Here is a 21,904-nt window from a genome sequence, read left to right on the forward strand (position 1 = left end):
TGCTGAAGACTGGATTCCAGGATGGTAAGCCTTTGTTCCCTTAGGCCCAGGATCAGAAGCAGAAGACACGATGAGCGTTCTGCTGCAGAGAATGCAGAATAACGCAAAGCAAGATTCATCCATCGGGTGTGGTTTAAATAGCCTCCTGTAGTGCTTAGGTGTCTCCTTCCACAGCCACGCCTAGGTAAGAAAAGAGTTCCTGCTTTCCAGAAGAGTTCCAGTGTTCTGAACCTAGGGAGTGGCTCCTGCCCCACCCAACAGGAAAAGTAGTCCCAAACAGAAGAGGATCAGGGGTTCAACTGGCAGGTAAGTAAGCAGCATGGTCTGCTGCAGGTAAGTCCACCCAAGCATTATGAGCCCGGCGCTTCCAGCGCTGGGACTGGGCATCTTTATGAGCCTGGTGCCACTGGCGCCAGGACAGGGTCCAAAAGGTCCCAATTGGGACTGGCTGGCACTCGGAACCGGGGTTATGGGTCTGCTTCCAAGGGAGTCGGGCAAGTCCTGATCTTTTGGAAGCAGAGATCATGACAAACAGGTTGTGAGGAATAATACGGGCAAATCAATTGTGAGCAGCAGAGTAAAAGATCAAATCATTGAATGCAGACCTAAAATACAAACCTTTGGCAAAGCTATACACCAATGATAAGTTTGTGTGAAGTACCAATACATTATATTGAAAGAAAAGCATGAATCATAAGAAATACAATAGAAAGCAGTATGAAATATTGCTGAAAAGTATGACAATGTGGTGAAGAATAAGAGCACCACAAAGTGAACTGTATGCAAAAACACATTCTGGCAAAGTCAAGAGACCAGCAATACTAGCACTGTGATGTTCCCAATCCTCCTCCCCAAGGCTCTATCCTCTCCAAAGCCTCCTGCCCTTGCTCCTCGAAATCCCTCTCTTCCCCTTGGTACTCCTCCATACTGCCACTGTGGGTTGAGGTACTGTCCCCCACCCCATTGTCCCTGTCCTCCTTCAGCCCATAATGCCGCAATTGTGTCATTCACAATCTGTTGATTATCTTCTGTCCGCTCCCCCTGAGCCGGTGTCGTCACTGGTGTTTGGACGACATTATTTAGTTTCTTTTCCTCTAGTTTTGCCTCATCCATTTGCCGCACCTGGGCGGTCTCCCTGTCCTGCTCCTTGATTCTCCTTCAATGGTGGACTATTATGCTTTGTATCTCCACCCACCCTTTGGCTTCAACTCCCACAATGACGTCTAGTGCCTTCTGGACCTCTTTTGGTAGTCCCTCTTTACGATGAAGTAGAGAAATGGGACTGAATGGTCCCATTGCCCTCCTGCCACAACTCTCCACATTTCCTGTAACTTAGGAATAAACCTAACAGGGTCCTCATCATCACCCATTGGGGACTGCATTAAAAATGCAAGTCAGGGGTGCCTGGGTACATCTTTCGTAGGGCATCCCATACACTTGCCCTTACTTCATTAGAGGCGGCTCCATCATGTTTGTTATTTCCAAGAGTTATCACAGGGTACCCAGCCTTTACCCATATGTACCCAACCTGGTCTCCAACTATGGCGACCAGTAAACCTTTAAGGTCTCCTAGTGCTAAGGTTAACCCTGCTGTTTGTTTCTCAAATTCATAGATCCATTTACTGGCTCTGGCTGTAAACTGGGGGAGAGCTTTAATAAAATTATTTGTGCCCATTTGAGGCCATGGCACATACTGCATTATCCCTACTCCTATGAGGCATCTGCATGTCTTATTTTGTTTGTATTTTTCTGATCTTGTACTACCACCATGCCTCTTGTGGTGGGGATGGGTTTCTCGCTGCCTCCTCTCCTAGATCTTTCTTCCCCTGCCTCTTCATTATTCTTGCCATCTTGATCTTTCCATTCATTTTCCCTTGCTGGTTCGACTCCTTGTCCCAGAACCGTGCATGGCCTCTCCCCATCATCTTTTTCGATACAAACATTTCCTATTGCCCCATTTCTTATTTCCACATCATCTTTTTTCGATACAAACATTTCTTATTGGCCCAGGGTTGAATCTAACCAAAACATCTCCTGAATTCCAATCCCCTATTTTCTGCACAGGTATCCTTATTTCTTTTGTTACATCTCCAGGTTCTTTTAACCTGACCAAGGTTTCCCACAACGCTCTTAACTCATTGTTCATATCTGCTTGTGAACCCCCTGGGAATACACTCATGCTACGGGCATGTATGCGCTTGTGGATGGGTTATATGAAGCTCTTGAGTTCCTCCCCTTAGTTGCTGATCCTGATGATACTGTTGTCGCAAATTTCTCAAACCACTGGAGGCTTATAGACTGGTTTCGTATACACTACAGCAGGTTTAGGCATTATGGGGTATGTCCCCTTACATTGGATCTCTTTTTTACCCTCCTGATCTTTCATATTCTCGAATGAACACCAGAGATATAAAATCTCTTTTCTTTTTTGTAACTCTGTTGCCTTATATTTTGATGCTAAAATAAAATTGACATTCTTTCTAGCGTATTTCTGTTATGGGAGCCCTGCTCTGGCCAGGAGCAGGACATCCCCCTTCCTTTGTTTCCAACACCCAATGTCTATAATATTTTTCTATCCTGTCACAGCACAGTGGCAGGACACTATGCATGTGTTTTATTGGTGTTTCTTCCCTATACTAATACTGCGCATGTCCCTTATGTTTCACTTAGACCTTACTGCCATGCTGCGCACGATGCTGCTTGTTACACAGAAATACAGATCAACCCACTTCTTTCCTCCACCCCTTTTTTCCCACTTTGTTTTCACACACACACACACACACACACACCACAACTCACCCACTTTCCTTCCTTTTTTACCACGAAAGACAGCAAGAGAAAATATACTATAATAATTCACTCAAATCCAGGCCCATTTGTTATACCGAGCCACTATTTATTTTTTCTGTATATACTCGTAGTACCACATTTCCAGCTTTATTTGCATGCTGAGGATCCCATTGCTTTTATTGTCATAAAAGAATTCTGCATGGCACTATCTTCTCAACCTATTATGGCTGAGGATCCCTTACCTCTCAGTCTTTATACGCTGAGGCTCCCTTTCTCCATTATAAGTCGAAAAACAGAAATACCCGACAATTTCAATACATTTGTCAACTCCTATCCAATCTATACCTTACCACATCACCGAAATCCTATCCAATCTATACCTTAACACATCACCAAACATTCCTATCCACTCTGTCATTGACCTTGTACTCCATCCATTCACACCTCACATACTGTCATACACACTTGTCCCCTTCTTGTTATCTCTTCCAAGAGTCTACTTACATGTGCATGTTCCTGGATTTCTCTGTTATGTGGTCCAATACTGGCCTGTCCTCTCTGGAGCCGTGCCCTGCTTCAAAGAGCCGAGAGGATTTTTATTAAAATGGCTCCTTCTAAAACTACTCAGGAAACATGTGTTTTTTGATTTGGTGGACGGTCGCTGTAGGTGGGCGTGGCTCTTGTCTGGAGAAGCGGCCTGGAGCCTCCGCAAGGTACGCGGAAAGCTGGGATCCCGTCGGGTTAGTCACCAATTGTAAGGGTGTCCCTAAATACACTCACACCAGAATCAATACACCCTGCTAGGGAAATAAGGCCAAAGGCGATCTTGTAAGTATAACAAGTTTAATCTTACAAATGAGGATGGTAGCAAAGAACTCTGCTGCCTGAACGTTCTTCTCCTGTCCCATTTCCCATTCCTGCCTGCCAAAATGGTTTCAAGGAGGGGTTTATATAGGTCCAGCTTGCCATGGTGATGTCACTGGAGCTGGACCATGACCTCAGCCCAATCCATCCTTTTTCTTTCCATAATAGGGATGCTTCAAAGCCTTCTTTCTTCGTTGTCAGCGGTTTTGTGAAAGCATGCTGTTCTACATTTTGCTAGCTATGCAGAAACACACTGCAGCTATTGCTTTCCTACATTTTACTAACCATGCAAAAACAAACTTCAGCTCTGCACACTTTTACAAACTTTGAGGTCTAATCCAAGGAAAACTAAACATTGTTATCCATACAAACATACTTCATCCATGGGGGGTGCTAGGGAGCCCAACCAAGATGGCTGTGAGCCAGTGAGCTCTCTGCACTACGAATAAATCTGATCAAGATCCTGCCATTTTTCTCACCCAAAGCCATACTGGGAACAAGCAACAAGTTGGCCAAGGGTCCCTGGCATGCCCTGCCGAAATCCGGTGATACCAGAGTCCTGCATGGTGAAGAACAGGGCAGAGGGAGCAGAGCTGCGTGATCAGAGCAGGCCCAGCATAAGAACGCAGCATGTTATGAGGAAGTCATCGGAGGAGCCATGCTGATAGAAAGCCCGGGGCGAGTTTCCCAGCCGGGACGTGAGCCGGCAGGCCTGAATATAGGTGGCGTACCGAGGGGCTCCAAGTGAATACCTTGCAGGAACACTCACGTGAGCAGGAGCAGGGCGGGAGAACCAGGCTGGAAACTACAGTGAGTGTCCGTTTCGTACTGGAGGAGGCGTGGCTGCAAGGAGGGCTGGACTGGCACCACGCTGCACGGCCGGTCTCCCCCATCAACCCCCACCTCCGGAGGAACAGCATGACCGGTCAACCCAGTGCTGGGGCCAGCTGAGAGTGATCCCGACTGAGGTAAGAGGGAGTGGAGGCCCTCAGCCAAACGCAAGAAGAGCAAGGAGAGATCCATACGCCCACAATAGGGCACAACAACGTGTTGGTGAGGACACCTAACCAGGAGGGGGTGGAGGACCTCCTACAGTAGAGGCACAGATGCGGCAAGCATCCTGGGTGAGTAACGATATGGGCTGGACCACTCGGGGTGGGGAGGCAGATACCAAAGGCGGCGGAGGGAAAGTTCTTGCGTTCCAGTGGGGCAGAGGGCTTCCTGATCCGCAGCATGACGTGAAGCACTCAGTATATACACCCCCATCCAGCAAAAACGAGTCACTCTGTGGGGCTCCAGGGCTGAGAGCCACGGAATGTATCAGGACATATAAATGACACCTCAGTCCTAACTCTCTGATCCCTTGAGTCCCCTCAGCCATCGGTGACTCATCAATGATTACACGGGGGCCAGAGCAAACAGAGGCACTCATCCACCCATGAAAGCCTGCAGCTAAACAACAAAGCAGGGTGCTGCCCTGGGCAGGTCACACATCAGGGGACTCAGCTGCTGGAAACCGCTGGAGGAAACAACACAAGGACCAGACAGAAACGGAGGAGCATCTGCCATATGTAGTAAGGGCCGGAAGCCCTGGAAATACCTCACTCTGAGCCCGTGAGATAATGTACCCCGGGACCAGCGCTAGCCCAATGCAGGAAGAACATTCACTTTAAAATAGGCAGGAGGTGCCGCTGTAACGCCTGTGCGATCGCTTTAACCACACAGCTCTAAGGACTACTGCCTCCCACTGAACCAGGCCGAGGTGTAACTATATCAAACCATTTTGGCAAGAGACAACAGGGTACACTGAATCAACATTTCCCTGCACCACAGTGAACGACCATAAACAAGGACGAGAGGGCAACACAGTCGCCACCGTAGGAACCAGATCCCCATGAGCATTTAACATCTCTGGATCAGAATATCTTAAGGACATTGTCCACAGTAATCGGAAAGAGGCATATAGCCCACGAATAAAGATGGCCAAGGAGGGGCAGAGGCATAAGTGAAGAACAATAGATCGAAAGATGGCCAAGGCAAACGATAGCTGGAAACAGCATACTAAGCTCCAATTTGAGGCTACGTCTAAGCCCAAGCACACCGAGACTGCAGGCCCCTCGAGGGGGGGGGTGGGGTAACCCACAGACATCCCATGGCACCTCAACAGCGTTCCACAATATAAAAGAGATGTTCAGTCAGCTGCAAAGCAGTATACAGTCCCTCGATGGAAAGATGGGCATGTTAACATGTAAGGTTGATCATATGCAAGTCCGCCTGGACAGACATGGAGAACGACTAGGCGAAGCAGAGGGAAGGATCTCAACGGTTGAAGGTGAGGCGGCTACAACATCCAGGGACCTGAAACAAATTAAAAGAACTTATGGAGAAACAAGATGACTTAAAATCAAGGTCCACGGGAAATAACCTGCACATAATAGGCGTTTCTGAAGCAGCGGACCAGAGGAACATGGAACCTATGGTGGAGGAGATCCTGAGGGACGCATTGGGCCTGGATGACTTTTCAAACATCTATGTAGTGGAAAGAGCGCACAGACTACCCAGCAGCAGGAAGCCAATACTTGGTGCTCCACCACAACCAATAATCGCACTAATGCTAAACTATTGGGACAGAGACTCGGCCCTTAGGAAGGCAAGAGAGAAGGGGGCCCTCACGTACAAAGGGGACACAATAACAATTTTTCTGGATTTCTCCGATAAAGTCCAAGCAGTGCGTAGAACTTACATAGACGTGAAGAAGAGGATGCGGGAGAGGGGCATTCGCTATGCCATAATGTTCCCAGCCAAGCTCTGGGGTGGAAAGATACTAAGTGGTCAGGAACTTACCTTATCGTATTAAGTGTAGAGACATGGTCGGGCCACTGGTTGCCACCCAAGTGAAACAGACCAAGATGCTGGCTGGTAGGGGCAGCCAGCCTAGGGAGGGGAAGGGAATGTATATTACTGACAGGTTGGGGTTGTCGGTGGGGGAGGGGGACAGTAATGGGGAGGGTACACGACGAGAGGAAGCATCACAACACACAGAAAGGTATGGGTTACACAACTTGGAAGGTGCAGAACTACAGTCTAGGGCACACCCGGGTTAAGAAAGGGGGTTTAGAAAATGGAGTGTGACAACTTGAGTTATGGTGGGATCGATTAGATGCCTTACATGGAACGTGTGTGGGCTGAATTGCCCACCAAAATGCTGAAGGTTCCTTTACCTGCAGCATCACCAAGTGGGAATCGCGTTGCTGCAGGAGACGCACCTCACACCAGAAGTTGAATCGAAATTCGCCAAAGCCTGGAGCAGCCATCAATATTTTTCTTCTTACTCGTCCTATAGGAGAGGGGTGGGCATCCTTGTTCACAGTGCGGTAGGGTTCAATTTGATCTCCACGGTGAAGGACAATGAGGGGAGGGGCCTGATAGTGCGGGGCACGATACAGGGCCGCTTGTACAGTCTAGTTAATGATTACGGTCCTAATCAGGACATAGTCACAACTGGCATGGTTTAACCGACACTTGGGGGATGCTCCACTTGGAGATATAATCTGGGCAGGCGATTTTAATGAGGTGATGGACCCGGTGCTTGACCGCATAATAGGCCCCCACCGACCCCCGACTAAGGGAAATAGTGAACTAAGAGGCATGAGTCAGATGTGGGAACTAGAAGATGTGCGGAGACTCAAGAATCAAGGGGTGAGACAATATACCTTCCACTCGACGGTTCATGATACTGCGTCGCACCTGGATTTCTTTCGGATTTCTCAGGCACTAATGGGAGTCATAACAGAGGTCACCATCCTGGCTTTCGGATCATGGACCGGTATTACTAAACATGGAATTATCAGGTAGGGTGAGGGTAAGGAAATCATGGCGATTTAAAAGTCAGGCTCTGACGGAGGAATTGTTCTGCAAGGGCATATCGAAGTCTATAGACACTTTCTTCAAGACCAATGAGGGCTCGGTGGAATCGGCAGGAACTCTCTGGGAGTGTTTCAAGTGTGTGATACGAGGCAAGTGTATTGCTAAAGAGGTGGGGATGCTAAATCAGAACAGACGTGAGCTGGATATCGTGGCATCGCGCATAAACTACAGCGACCCCCAGCCAACAGGCAGAAACAAAGCAACTTATGGAGCAGTATAAGACATTGGCACATAGTGAGGTAACAAAATACTGGGGTGGGGGTGGCCGTGAGGCAGTATGGGGAGGGGCAGAAACCGGGAAGATTACTGGCAAAGCCCGCAAAGTTGGAAACACACAAGGGACGGGTCATATCTATAATAGATGAGCAGGGAGTGGAGAGATTTGACAATGCTGGGATAATACAGGAGTTCTGCCGTTTCTATAAAGACTTGTACTCATCCCATATACATACCTCCCAAGTAGAGTTAGTTGGATACCTAGATCAGGTGGCCCTACATTGGTGCACGGAGGGATATAGAGCAGCATTGAATAGCCAAATAACCTTAGAAGAAGTATTGACAGCCATTAGATCTCTGCCCTCCCGGAAGGTCCCCGGGCAGGATGGGTTTGTGGCGGAATTCTATAAGTACTACGCCACAAAGATAGGCCCCTACCTCTTACAAATTTATAACCAAAGTGTCCGAGAAGGGAGGCTTCCGGAGTCCCTGAGGGAGGCCCTAGTCACAGTGTTGCCTAAACCTGGCAAGCCATTGAATGATTGCGCATCATATAGACAGATCTCCTTCATTGATTTAGATTCAATAATCCTAGCTAAGATATTGGCTTCCAGATTGGTACCCCTGATGAATGAGATGGTGAGGGCCGACCAGGCAGGATTTATGCCGGGACGTTCCACGTCTTTTGGGATACGGACAATGTTTGGGCTGATCTCAGCAGTTAATCAGAAAGATCACGTAGTCACAGCACTGCTAGATGCCACCAAGGCCTTCGACTCAGTGGCATGGCCCTTTTTGTTTACAGTTTTGAGCAGAATGTGGTTAGGACAGCAATATATCGCCATAGTATCGCTGCTATACAAGTCATCAATCGCCAGAGTGCAGGTGAATGGTCAACTCATCCCCAGGATAACTCCGAACAGGGGTACGCGGCAGGGATGTCCCTTCTCCCCACTGCTGTTTGCCCTAGTGATTGAGCCATTGGTCGAAAGGGTACGAGAGGCCCACATTCACTGGGGTATCCAACTTTTCAAACCCAAGGTAGTTATCTCACTCTATACGGATAACATGGTGTTGTTCATAAAGGACCCCGAGCAAAACCTGCACCCCGTTATGGAGGATGTCTCAATGGAACTACCCAATGGAACTAAACCAAGCGAGGGAGGCAGCCATCAGGTGGAAGAGCTTACCACTTAACCTATACGGCAGGATCTCCTTGATCAAGATGGTACTGCCTCCCCGATTCCTCTATGTATGTCAAGACCCTCAGCCCTGATCCCCACTGGCAAGCCCATTGGCCAGGTGGAATCAGGGCTCTGATCACTAATAAGGCTTGGCATCCACTTCTCAGGCCCTCTTGGGGCCAGTCCTGGCGCCGTTGGCGCCAGACTCATCAGTACGGAAAGCCATCTGCTTGAGAAACTACTTTATTGAGGCTTTCAGCCAACATGGAGGCATCCACATAGCTTGATTCCAAGAACCAAGCTATGCGGTCTAGTGTTTTGGGTGTGGTGGCCTAGGGACTACTTTACCTGGACTATTTTACAGTGGCTATTTAAACCACACCCGAACAAGACAACACGCTTCGCGTTACTTTGCTTCTAGCAACGTGACGCTCACCGTGTCCAGCTTTCTCATGAGCCTGGTGAATTCCGGATCTGCAGAAAAAACCAAGAACATCGTTAGCAGCAGAATCTTACCTGCATTCATCATCCTTCACTGCTCGCAGCATCTGGGCAGCTCTGTTGGTGGAGTTCACTGCCCGGATCGAAGGACCAGAGAAAAGGAGAAAGACATCATTAAAGGAGGTAGTGGAGACATTACAACCACAAAGCGCTTAAAGACTTACATGGTTGGTTGAATTTCGGTCGGCATAGCTCCGGAACTCCATCTGCGCTGGGAACTCACTGCGACCTACGAAAAGAGAAAAGCACAGGTCAGTGATGACAAGACATCGCTGCGCTACACAAAGCACCTCCTTACCGCATCATAGCGCTATAGCGCGCCATCATCTCCTGGTGAGAACCAGCATATCCAGTTCTACAAGCGGACACGCCGTGCACCTAAGGAGATAAAAAAAGAGACATTTAGAACAGAGAAAAGGCATGCAAGAATTACGACGCCATCAATCGCAATAAGATCTGCCTGAAAGACACTACAAGGGCAGCAGTCAGTGAAGTAACTGGACCGCCCGCGCCCACAAAAGACAACGAGCCCCTGCCCAGAGAGCAGGACGGAGAGCTCACCAATTCCGACAACCAGGCGGAATCCCATCGACACTGAGACCACACCAGGGAATCATCGGGAAGGGCACCAACGACCAACTGGCTGGGTGGCGTCCCCGTGGATACCAGGTGAGCGTAACAATGTATTTCTCAACGTACCTATTGCAATTCCAGTAGACAAGTTCCGAGAGTTGAAATCCCTAATCACTCAGTTTATATGGGCCGGTAAACAGCTAAGAGTATCATGGAATAAATTAATAGTACCAATACAGGGGTAAAGGGGGGGGGGCGTGCTGGCCTTACCGGACTTGGAGCGTACTATAATGTGGCACAGGACAGGTTCGCTCTTTATTGGTTTGGAGATCAAAGGGAAAGGAGACACATAGAGGTAGAGAGGGCATTGGCGGCACCATTCTTACTACGATCTAGTATTTTCACCACCCCCAAAATAGGGAACAGAGCAGGAAACATGGTGGAACTCACGTGCACAGCGTGGACACGTATAGAACGTAAGGTAAACACAGAGGTCCTCTACTCTCCAGCGTTGCCGGACCTATTCACCCCGAGAATTTGGTTAACCTTGGAAAGGGTCTTTATCAATCTTATGCAGAAATTAGAAGTGCACTGTTACCGCAATCAGTTTCCCAATGGGAGGTTCATAACACTAGATGAGTTAAATGCCAGGGGGAGTCTAAACCCCTTAGAGGTATTTCTATCTTATAGGCTGAAAACATCCTCACTCAAAAGATATTTGCGGCTTTTCCCGAACAACCAGCAGCGGCCCCAATACTTGATAGGATTCTCTCAGGCGGGCAGAACAGGAGGGTGGTCTCAGTTATTTACGCTATGTGCCTAGGCTCTGAGCCAGAGATGTCGTCCCCTAGAGAAAAATGGGAACTGTCCTTGGGGCATGAGATATTCGGTGAAGAATGGAGATATTGTTGCAAGGGAACTAGAATGGAGGCAATAGATGCCAGACAAACTAATTAATTGGAAATACCTACATCAATTTTCTTATACTCCTACCCACATTCATGACTATTTCCCAGAGGCACCACCGGCTGCGCCAGATGCAATGAACCAGTGGCAGACTTTATACACATGGCATGGTGGTGCCCCACAGTACTAGCTTTTTGGGAAGCAGTGTGTAAAGATATTGGGAGAAATTATTGGTGAAGGGTTAAATCCAAACCCCATGGCAGCACTCCTGGGATACATTAAATGTATCCCCAAAGGCAGAAGGCGATTAACAGGGCTGCTCCTGCTGTTAGCTAAGAGGAGGGGGGCAGTGATTGAAAAGGCCCGGCGTATCCCAAAATAGAGGACTGCCATTCAGATGTGGTGCAGTGTAATGATATGGAGATTGGATACAGAGGCTTATCGTCCTATTGCTCGAGCTCACTGAGCATGTGGGAACCATATATACACTACCTGGTGAATCAAGCAGAAGAGGAAAACCGGGAACCGTAGGGAGGAGTAGTCTCAAGACACGACCACATTACCTTCCACCGCTCTAGGAAGAAAATGGTCACTTATTTTCATATTCTTTCTCAAGAGTCATACACCTCTAGGCTACCCAGTGAAACTAATAAGGAGACAGATTAACCACATGGCACCAATGCAACCCATTCTGTGAGGAAATGGAATGTCACTAACGTAAAGAACTGTTCGGAGGCATGACAACGAAAAAAGGGGGAACTGTAGAGTTCTGTGATGCTTTTTCTTTTTGTCTAGTTCTACTTGTTATATTGTTATTGTTTGCAAAATGCCAATAAAAAGAGTTAAAAAAAAACATACTTCATCCATTGTATCCATAGTCCACTCATCCTGCTCATGTTATCTGGGTTCTGTAGTTTCCTCCACAATTTAGGCTTCTATTTTATCTCATTCTGCACTTTGCCGCACAATACATACACGTCCTATTTTTAACCAACGTGGACCCTTGACGGACAGTGGAAACCTGGTTAGTTAGTTAGTACTTCGGCTATAGTGAAGAACACTGCACAACAAGCGCCTGTGGTCTATTAAATCTATCCAATAGTTAATTGCACCTATATTAGACAATAACTACCTTCTTCAGTGCTTGCCTATGTCTATGTGTATTTGATTATGCTTGCATAAGAGAGCCTTCTCGGTGTCCCTCCTCCCTCCTAGTCCATTATAGTGCCTTGAAGATGTCTTGCCTAACTCTAAAGCGCATGGGGGTTCAGGAGGACCTTGGGTCCTTCCCAACACTTCTTTGTGCTACTTTTTTCCCCATTCAGGAATGTGTTCTATTGCATTGTGTGGAAAAGTAAAGCCACAAGTTAAGTGAACAGTAAATAATGTACTGCTCATTGGGGCTGGGGAAAACAATTAAATGAGGGGCAGTACCAGGAGGGAATTTCATTTGCAGGTAATAAGAGACAAACAATGTGTCCTATCATGATGTCATCCTTGAACCCTTAATTCTAGTATATATTATTTTCTGTTATAATCTCAGTGGACTTTGGTTGGGGCGTCCAGGTATTGCTGAATGCTTTAAGCTGGATTACAAATGTGTGCCTAAATTGCTGAGCCTCAGGTAACTTGGACATGGTGGTAAACTTCAGCCAATGGATCGCAATGATCTGAACCAGCCCTGACAATAGACTGACATCAACGCCAAAAAGTGTGATTAGGCGGGGGTCCTACACTCCTCATCTGTAGAGGATGTGACCAGAAGTACATTGAGAATGGACTTGTTACTCAGGACAACTGGAACCTTTGTTCAAGTGGGCGGTGAAAATAGTTTGCCGTGCCGTGAGCCCCACTTAGTGTGTCTCAGAGTTTCGAAGTTGAACATCATCGAAAGCATAAAAATAGCAAGTCTGAAGGGCGGGTTAGTTATTTGTGAAGGGGTTAATGGCTAGGATGTTGTCAGTTTGAACATCAAGCATACTTGAATAAACCTTTTGCTTAATCCTAATTTGAAATTAAGATACATTTTTGTGATGTTTAAAATTGTGAATCGAATTCAGTGTTCCGTTTTCCTGTCCCCTCTCCCTGCATTTTGGAATGGTTATACCACAATTTTAGCACATTACAAAACTTAAAAAGAAAATAAATCAAAATAAGTCACTGCATGCACTTTCTGTCCCCACAGATGATCCAATGTCATGATGCCATCTTACTTGGCTGACCTGTAATTAGCATACCTTTCTACAATCCAGGACACTTCACTGACATGGTCTTTCCTTTAAGCCTTTCAAGATAAAAACTATGCTGAGACCAGGGACTAAATCAGTTTAATAAACCCACCCAGCAACCAACCCTAGCATGGCAATAGACCTCTGCTCCTGCCACCCAACCCTCCCAATCTCTCCCTTCCCCAATCACTGGGCTGTGCTACTCGCCCTGCTCGCAACGGCATGCGTATTTTGGTGAAACTCTGTCTCTTCAAGGAAGTTTGCACTCTTGAGTAACGTTAAGGGTGGGTATGTGCGGTTGTACTGGAAAATGAGAGTGGCAGTCCAATGCAGAGCGATTCAGTGAAGGCATTTAAGGCACACACCCCAACGTGTATTTCAAACTATGAATGGTAAAATGATTAAAATGTACTTACATTGATGATACAATGAAATTTATTATTACAACATCATGTACACCATCATTGACAATGCTGGAACAAATTATCCCCCGTTATTTTTTCAGCGTATTCATTTTGACGTTCAAGTTGGAGAACACCTTCTTGATGAAACTATTGTACAAGCCAAAGATAAAGTAAACGAAGTTACTTTAAGACTGGAACATCTAACAGAGCAAATTCACCACATAATAAAGGAACAAAATCATCAAAGGGTAAGCTTTCTGTCAAGGAGAAACATGAATAAATGTCATTTGATGGCCTTTGTAAAGTATGATTCAATAACTATGATAGGAGACTTTGCTTTGTTAAACTAAATAATGTGTTCAAAGAGGATTTTGTAACTGGAACATGTGTGCAATAATTTCCCCTAAAGGATATAGTAGCATTAGAACAGTAAGAAATAAGATTTGGGATATTCAGATTTGCAAAGCATTTTCCTTACGTTTCCCCCACGTGCGTGTTACAAGTGAGCAGTCAAGTGTGGAAAAGGGATGCTTTCTGTGGCTGGCAGAATTCACAATAGGCAATCTGCATGTGAAAATTGCTTTGAGCAGTTAGTTTCAAGCTATGTGAAGATTTGCATAAAGGAGGACAACAGCAGGAACAGCAGAAGCATTCCAGACTTCATCCTTGATTCATGAATGAATCATGCAAACCTCTGCATGCAGTACTCAACATGTTCATCTAAAGTATAAGCAGTAATGTCAATTTTTAGGAGGAAGCAATGTCAGTGGAAGTGTAGATTACAGGTCCAGTATAGGAGCAAAGAAGGAAAGCTAAATGTGACATGTTCTGTTTGTTTTCACAAGCATGTTTCCATATCTGATCATCACACCCCAACTGTAGCAGTAATACCAATAGTATTATTGCCTGTCGTACTGCAAGTAGTAGTAGTAGCATTGGCAGCACTACAGTAGATCTAGTACTTCCAATACTAGTTTAGTAGTAGTAGAACTATCAGCCATAGCAGTAATTGTCATGATACTAGTATGAAGCTGAAGCTAGAAGCTAAGTACTTGTACTATTTATGTAGCTTGTGGGGACCTATAAAACAGTTTCTAGCTGGAGGGCAGTGGGTCGATGTACAGGTGGAGAACTGGCTACTACAATTGGTGCTATAACTACTATTTGGAGTAGTAATAGCATTAGTAATATCACAAATACCACCATCACTACTTCCACTACTATGAGATTTGAGTATTAATCATAGTAGTAATGGCAGTCGTGGAGCTTTTACTTCAAGCTATATCTATATTATCACTACTACTATTGATGGTAGTAGTAGTATTTAGGCTGAAGATCGATTGATGGATACAGAGTGAAAACGTTGTGGAACTGTCTCACCTCTTCTCTCTTGAGCATTTTTCAGAGGCTTTCAGGGCATACTGACCAGGAGATCTTGGATCCTTTTAAATTTGCCGAATTGGCTGATACATTATTCTCCCAGAGGGTATCCCCTAAGGATCCTAGTAGGAAGAACAAAGAAAAAGAGACCCCTCGATTGATAGTACTAGCACTATGCATGCCACTTTGGTAGTACTACCTACTATCATTACTAATACTACCTGTAGTACTACCATTAATACATTGGGGGGCGAGAATTACTAAATAGATAAATGTGTTGGAAATTGAATAAACTGAACATTTTACTTTGCATCGTTGCTAACATAAAGGACTACAGGTTGCACTTTCTTTCCACTTCTGGTATCACTATTTTAGGGAATTAAGGCAGTTTACAAAAGGGAGAAGGTCAATAAAAGTCAGAACGAGGCTCAGAAAAATGTAAAATTTAGATAGATGAAATAACTTTTTGATTGGGAAACAAAATAATTTTAATCGTACAAATAATCTATTTTTTAAAAAAAACATGTTGTACCCTTTAATTAAGTGCTGAGCTATGATGCATTGCTATGCAAAAACAACAAGCATAGACACCCTTTGTACTTAAGGCCTGACACTGCCAATGCTTATATTGTACCCATGCATGAATAGGGTTGAAGCAAACCCCACATTCATCTGGGTGTGCGGGCTCCGATGCTTACATAAGCCTTACATAAGCATGGACGAGTTTGCTGTGGGTCCCTTGAATTTGGTCTCCTGCTTTTCTGACCCCATACTCATGAGCGGTCTTGCTTGGACACAGCAGATGCAGGAGCAGTATGAGAGAAGCACTTAGAACCTTTCATTATGCTACTGCATAGGTTTGTGAATCTGGCACAGAGTATGTTGTTTTGGCAACGGGTGAGTGAGTAAAAGCATGTATTCAGCGCCAACCTGAAAACATATAGGCCCCAATCAGAACTGACAGCAACATAAGAGACTACAGGGGAGACCATGCCTCCAAAGAACACTCAGTGACATCGAAGAGTTTTAAAATGTGATATAAAGGCTGAGATATTTGACTCCAACCCGAGTTCTAGGGAGTAGACTATTCAAAAACCTGTGCCCCAGACTCTGATGGACCCAGTGGCCAGTTTAACGTTCTGCATTCGTGGACATTTATTACTCCCTGAGACTGTTACCGTAAAGTTTGTCTAAGCATAGAAGGATGGATTTCTGTTTTTAAATATGTTGTTGGTTTACCATATATACATTTATACACCAGTGGCTAATTTAAAATGGATATGGCCTTGAACAGGCAGCCAATGAAGGTGTCTTTTTTATTTGTCTGTCTAATTAAAGCACCAATGTGATCCCTTTCTCTTAGGCATTCGACAAGCCACAGAGCGGCATTTAAAGCCACCTGAAGACATTGCAAGAGCCCTGTTCTCAGTCCTGCATCAAGAGTGTTACAATAATCCAGACAAGTTAGCGAATCACCCCGCAAGCAGGGATCTATAGTTTTAGGGAGCTAAAGCTATACCTTAATCAAGAATCACTCCTAGATTATTTTCCTTAATCTTGAAGGAAAGGGTCAGAGTGGAGAGTAGGATAGAGGAGGAAAAAATGAAGATCGGAATAAGAATAGAATAGAAGAGACAGAAAAGAACCAATTTACATTTTGTCCTTTAAACTCTTTGCAAAAGCTATTTTAAGCAGATTGGCCAAATGGGCTAACCACAATAATATACTAACACCTGTACCATTAGGCTTTTGTGCAGGTTTTGGGACTCAACACTAGAGCTTAAATGTATATTTATTGGCAACCAAATCAATTTTTTTTCTAAGACAACAACACTTTTATGTAGCCTACATAGACCCTGCAACTGTCTATAAATTGGTGGGAAGGATATATTGAGGTCAACTGTTCATGAGCAAGGAGTTCCATCTGAAATGTAAAGAATTGTATTACTTAACATGATACCAATATTGCTCTAGTTAGTTAGGGTTTTCTAGGGATGGTTATGCAACTCTTTTCTATTTTTAAAGGTGTTCGCCAAGGCTGTATCCTCATTTAATTTATGAATTCACTTTGAAAAAGGTTTCATGTGCAATTGCTGTGGTTATCGCAAAAGCCATAAATTTACATGTCCCTGTACCAGCTTCTGCTGGTGATTGTGTCTTGCATGCCCGTACCCCCAAATCACTACAGATACTGCTAAATGCTTAAACAAATGGGTTTAAATATTAACCCTCATTTTAAAACTGCTGAATGTTGTATACTTCCGACCAGAAATATTTGGGGGTGAGGTTTTCTGGTACACCAACCAATATAGGTCAGGTCAATAAGCAATCATTTGGCAGGAATCAGGCGGATGATGGCAAATTCGATTTTGTGCAATTATTTAAAACTCACTCAGTGAAATGTATGTTATATTTTTATGAAGCAAAAGCTCAAACATTAGCTTGTTTATGATGTTGGCGTTTGGTGACATGCAATGGTGCTGTGCCTCAATGAGCCTAAAATGCTTTTCTAATGAGAATATTGGCCCTACCAAATTCAGCCTGAATGTTTGCCTGACATCAGAAGCTGGGACTAGTCTATCTAGAGAAGCAATTTTATTTAGGTTGACCGGACCTCACATTTTTATTTAGGTCCGGCCAACTTAGTTTTAAAGACCCCAAACAACCTGGACACTTGATAAGCAATGTTTGGTTTCAGTCTCTCAATTTTCATACTTTTCTATTTTAAATAAAACGTCTGTGAATAATATTTTGTTTGCCTTTGCAGGCTTTTATCAGAAAACTACACAAGACTAGGAACCAATTATGCCAATTCAATAGACTTCTTGAGATTTTATACTATCCCAGCCCCAAAAAACAAACAACGTTGCACTTGGCTACTGAGGCTTCTTATACAGCAGGGACTCAGTCAAATAAAAAGACTTAACTTTATGAAATATAAACAGCTTATAATCAATTGAACGTGAATATTGCTTCGAATGATATGTTTTGTTTTATCACAAGCGTTTTCTCAATATGCAATCAGGAGTTCGTTGTTGATAGGGAAATGAAATGGTCTTGAGAACATATTTTTAAGCAGGGGACAAATGCATGCAGATAGCATCGAACTTGTTATCAGTATTTGATAGAATAGACCACAAAGTGTCTCTGACTAAATGCAGGAAAGCTAGAGGTCTTCTTAATAGGCTTTTACACTGTGTTATCAAACCTGGTCATCCCTTGCACTTTGCTACACAGCCAGTGCCAATATATGTCAGTACTACTGCCATGACAACTTTATCAAGCTGGTTGTGGCCACCATGTGCCATGTGAGGAAGTAGTCTTGTTTATGGAACAAGGTATTTAAGGTTTCTCCACCTGTGGCTGCTGTGTCCCTGCGATGGGTGTTGACGAACATCTGCACCCTGATTCTCAGGTCGTTCCACTGCTTGCTTATTTCGTTGAAGTCCCGTTGGTGGTTTCCCACAGCAGACACATTGTCCCTTTTTCCAGACCATATGGCAGTCTTGCTCTGAGGGGGACATCGCTCGGTAGTGTTACCCATACAGCTCCTCTGCATTAGCCACCACCACATTGGCCAGCACAGTGAGCTCCCGCTCACTGAATTGTCTTTCTTAGCCTCTTTTCTGGCACCTTCCCATTGCCTTTGCCTGAGGACATGTTCGGGGTGTATTTTAGGTTTGGATGGCAATCCCTCAATGGTGATTTTGAGTGGATTTCGTTTTTCAAAATGACCACCGCTGTGCTTCCTTTTCCTGCAATGACGAATTTCCACAACTGGAAAATCCGTTGGCGTTAATTCTGCCTCAGGTAAATCAGCTGCATGACTGGGCGGTAACAGTAATTCCACTGATTATTGGTGAATTTCCCAGTTTTCAGCGGAATTACCGTTAACGTCAATGGTGTGTGCGTGTTGTAATGCAGCAGAAATTCCGCTGCACACCACAGTGGTAATGGTAATTCATCTGATATGGAAAGAACAAAAACAAGGGGGAAAATATATACGTTCCTTATAGATTTGCAAAAGCATTTGATTATATCTGGAACCCAGCGCTAAATCTCAAATTACTGCATATGGAACAGGGGGAAGATTTGTGACATAATACAATAAATTTACAAATCAATCAGCTGCAAGGTGAAGATAAGCAATACACAATAGGGGAGGAGAGGTCTCCGAGATCCATCAACTTGGGGGGTGCTGCAGAAGAGCTGCCCCCCCCCCCCCACAAGGATATTGATGCGGTCCTGCACAAGCGGGGGGTGGGCCAAGTGAGGGAGCGGAAAACTCAACCTGGCTAGAGAAACTCCCCAGCATCCACCACAGGAGGACATTCACAGAATGAGACGGCCAGCTTCCCGACGCATTCGATGCAAATGACACACAGCACCGGAGTACACAACTGATCTGAGCATAAGAGCAGTGGGAGCACCCTAATATGGCCAAACACATCAAAACCCCCAAGTCTGGAGATGTCCGGCTGTGGGAGAAAAACCTAAACAACAAGAATGGACCACTATTGTGCAGGTGTACATGGCACAACTCAGAGAACATCCAGACGATGGCACGGCCATGAGAGGCGACCTGTGCAGTCCATTAGCTGACTTCAAGAAAGGAATACAATCCTATGCAGGAGCTTGCTCATTAAGTCTTGAAGGGCAGGTCGCAGAGGCTGAACGATGCATCAATGATCTTGAAAACACCACACATAAACAGTCTTATTACATCTCGAAATTGGCAAATAAGAGTTGGTGACCTTGAAACGTTGGGGGTAACCTGACATCTAAACAGATGAAAAAGATGACCTGGATAATCGCTCCAAGTGGAACAACCTTACAATAAGAGGCATCCTTGCCGCAGTCCAGGCGCAGGACTTGATGAGATACCTCCAAGAGCTCTTCCAGGACCTTGGTTTCACACCAGAGCCCGCCGGACCCGTCATGCTGAATCTTACTGCTGGATCATACTCACTAAGCCTACACCATGTATCAGAAAAAGAGAGGCCTGATCGCAGATGTCCTCACACGCATACATTTGTTCCACGAGAAAGGAACGCATGCTAGGATTGGCCTCAAGAAAGGTCAGTTCCGCTTCTCACGCATCATGATCTTTCAGGATCTCTCAGTTGTCACCCTTGCCAAGCGTCGGGCCCTGCGTGAGGTCGTTGTCTGGCTATAAGTCAAAGAAATCAGATATAGATAGCGACATCTAAGCACTCTCTCTTTTTCATATGAAAGGCAAAATTGGGAAGGTATCACGCCCAAAGCAACCAAAGATTCTGCTTCATTCCAAAGACTTTGAGTCAGTAGATGATGTTCCACCTGTAGAGCCAGAAGGCTCAGGAACACAAAGAAAGGATGGTCCTGGGTCAGAGGTAATGCGAAGAGAAAGGACACACTCCCTTCCCGCCGCAACATAACACCACCGGCGTCCATTGGAGATGGATGACCTGAGAGGCAGACTCTAGGGGGTGCCCTCACAGCAAATAACCAACAGCCAGAGAGCCGTCTGCCAGCACGACATGCCCAGCAAGACTGCTCAGGGGCTCAATAGTTCAAAGTTTGAGTTCCGATACCTTTTTCAATTTCAGTTACGTACTTTACTGGTTCCATCGTTTACACGTGACCAAGAATGGCAAAGGCCAAACGACCGAGCAGGGGTTGTCTGCTCTAATACAGATGAGGCTAGGAGCAGAACGTGTCCACATAATCACCAACATAGACACGACCTTTCTTGAAATATTGAAATACAGCTAGACACAATAAATACCCAAAGGCTACATTCACCCATGAAACGCAGAGGAACTCTCTCCTGCCTGTCGCAACTAGGGCCACATGTTGTGATGCCCCCATGAGACTCATCTGGTGAGGGCTTATAAGCCGTAACTAGGATCTAAATACTTCCCAGCGCAGTTTTTTTCTCCAAGTGGGTAGAAGAAGTGCAGATTTGCTATCCTACTGGCCAGAGACTACCCTTTATTAAACAAGCCAACCAGGGGGTCGCAACCTCATGATCAAAGGAACACTGTTCAGACATGTGATGACACTTGCAATGAGTTATGCCCCGAATGAGGCACAGGACCAATTCTTCTCAGTCTTAGTGCCCAGAATCGTGTCCTTTATGGGAGGTCATCTGATATTAGGTGGGGACATTAACGCCACGCCAAACCCAGACCAAGAGAAGACCCTTGCTTCCAGTAACACAGATTTTAAACACACACTAGCCCTGCTGCAATTCATGAGCGTTCTCAATGTAATAGACATATGGAGATTCGAGCATGGGCAAGAGAGAGACTACACCTTCTTCTCCCATGTTCACAGGGGGCAATCCTGAATAGAACTGCTCCTGATTCGCAGATCCCTTGTCCCCACTGTGTCGAGCTCTAGCATAGGCATCAGGGTCCACTCTGACCACTCTGCAGTGTTAGTCAGCCTACGGGTGGAAAGGCTACAGGGCCTTCCACCTTCCCAGGCCCTGATAGAGAGTGAAAGAGGCCCCCCTGAGAGATTTGGTTATCTGCAAGCAAATGGCAGACCTAATAGACTCATATTTCGACATCAACACGACACAAGGGATGTCACTCAGCACTATCTGAGATGCCTTTAAAGCAGCCGTGCAGGAGGAACTAATTAAAAAAACACCACCTACACCCGTTTAAAGGAAGGTATTAGAAAGGAGAGGCCGATGTAAGGCAAGGCAAATTAATCCTTAAGCATAAGGCCTCCCTTAGGGCCCAAAAAGACCTCTGAATAGAGCCTCAGCAATTTAGAGGCACACCTCTGAGACCATAATGCGCAAGCAATCATGTACACACAACATTGCTACTACACCCACAGGAAAAAAGCAAATAGGCTCCTAAACTATAAATTGCAGAAGATCCGAAGTAGGAACTATATAACTGTACTAGTAGGTAGTATGGGCCAAATGCAAGAG

The 21,904-nt window shown here is 45.4% G+C and overlaps 1 protein-coding gene across 1 annotated transcript in view; it reads left to right on the plus strand.

Annotated features, from left to right (window-relative positions):
* Positions 1–21,904, plus strand: part of LOC138515630 (transmembrane emp24 domain-containing protein 11-like) — a 130,154-nt gene that overhangs the window by 83,913 nt on the left and 24,337 nt on the right. Inside the window, exon 4 of the mRNA XM_069630337.1 lies at positions 13,695–13,841. Coding sequence (XP_069486438.1) covers positions 13,695–13,841 — 147 coding nt within the window. The remainder of the gene's footprint in view (positions 1–13,694; positions 13,842–21,904) is intronic.

The sequence above is a fragment of the Ambystoma mexicanum genome, chromosome 6q (assembly GCF_040938575.1).
Source record: "Ambystoma mexicanum isolate Mex_15411 chromosome 6q, UKY_AmexF1_1, whole genome shotgun sequence".
NCBI lineage: Eukaryota > Metazoa > Chordata > Amphibia > Caudata > Ambystomatidae > Ambystoma > Ambystoma mexicanum.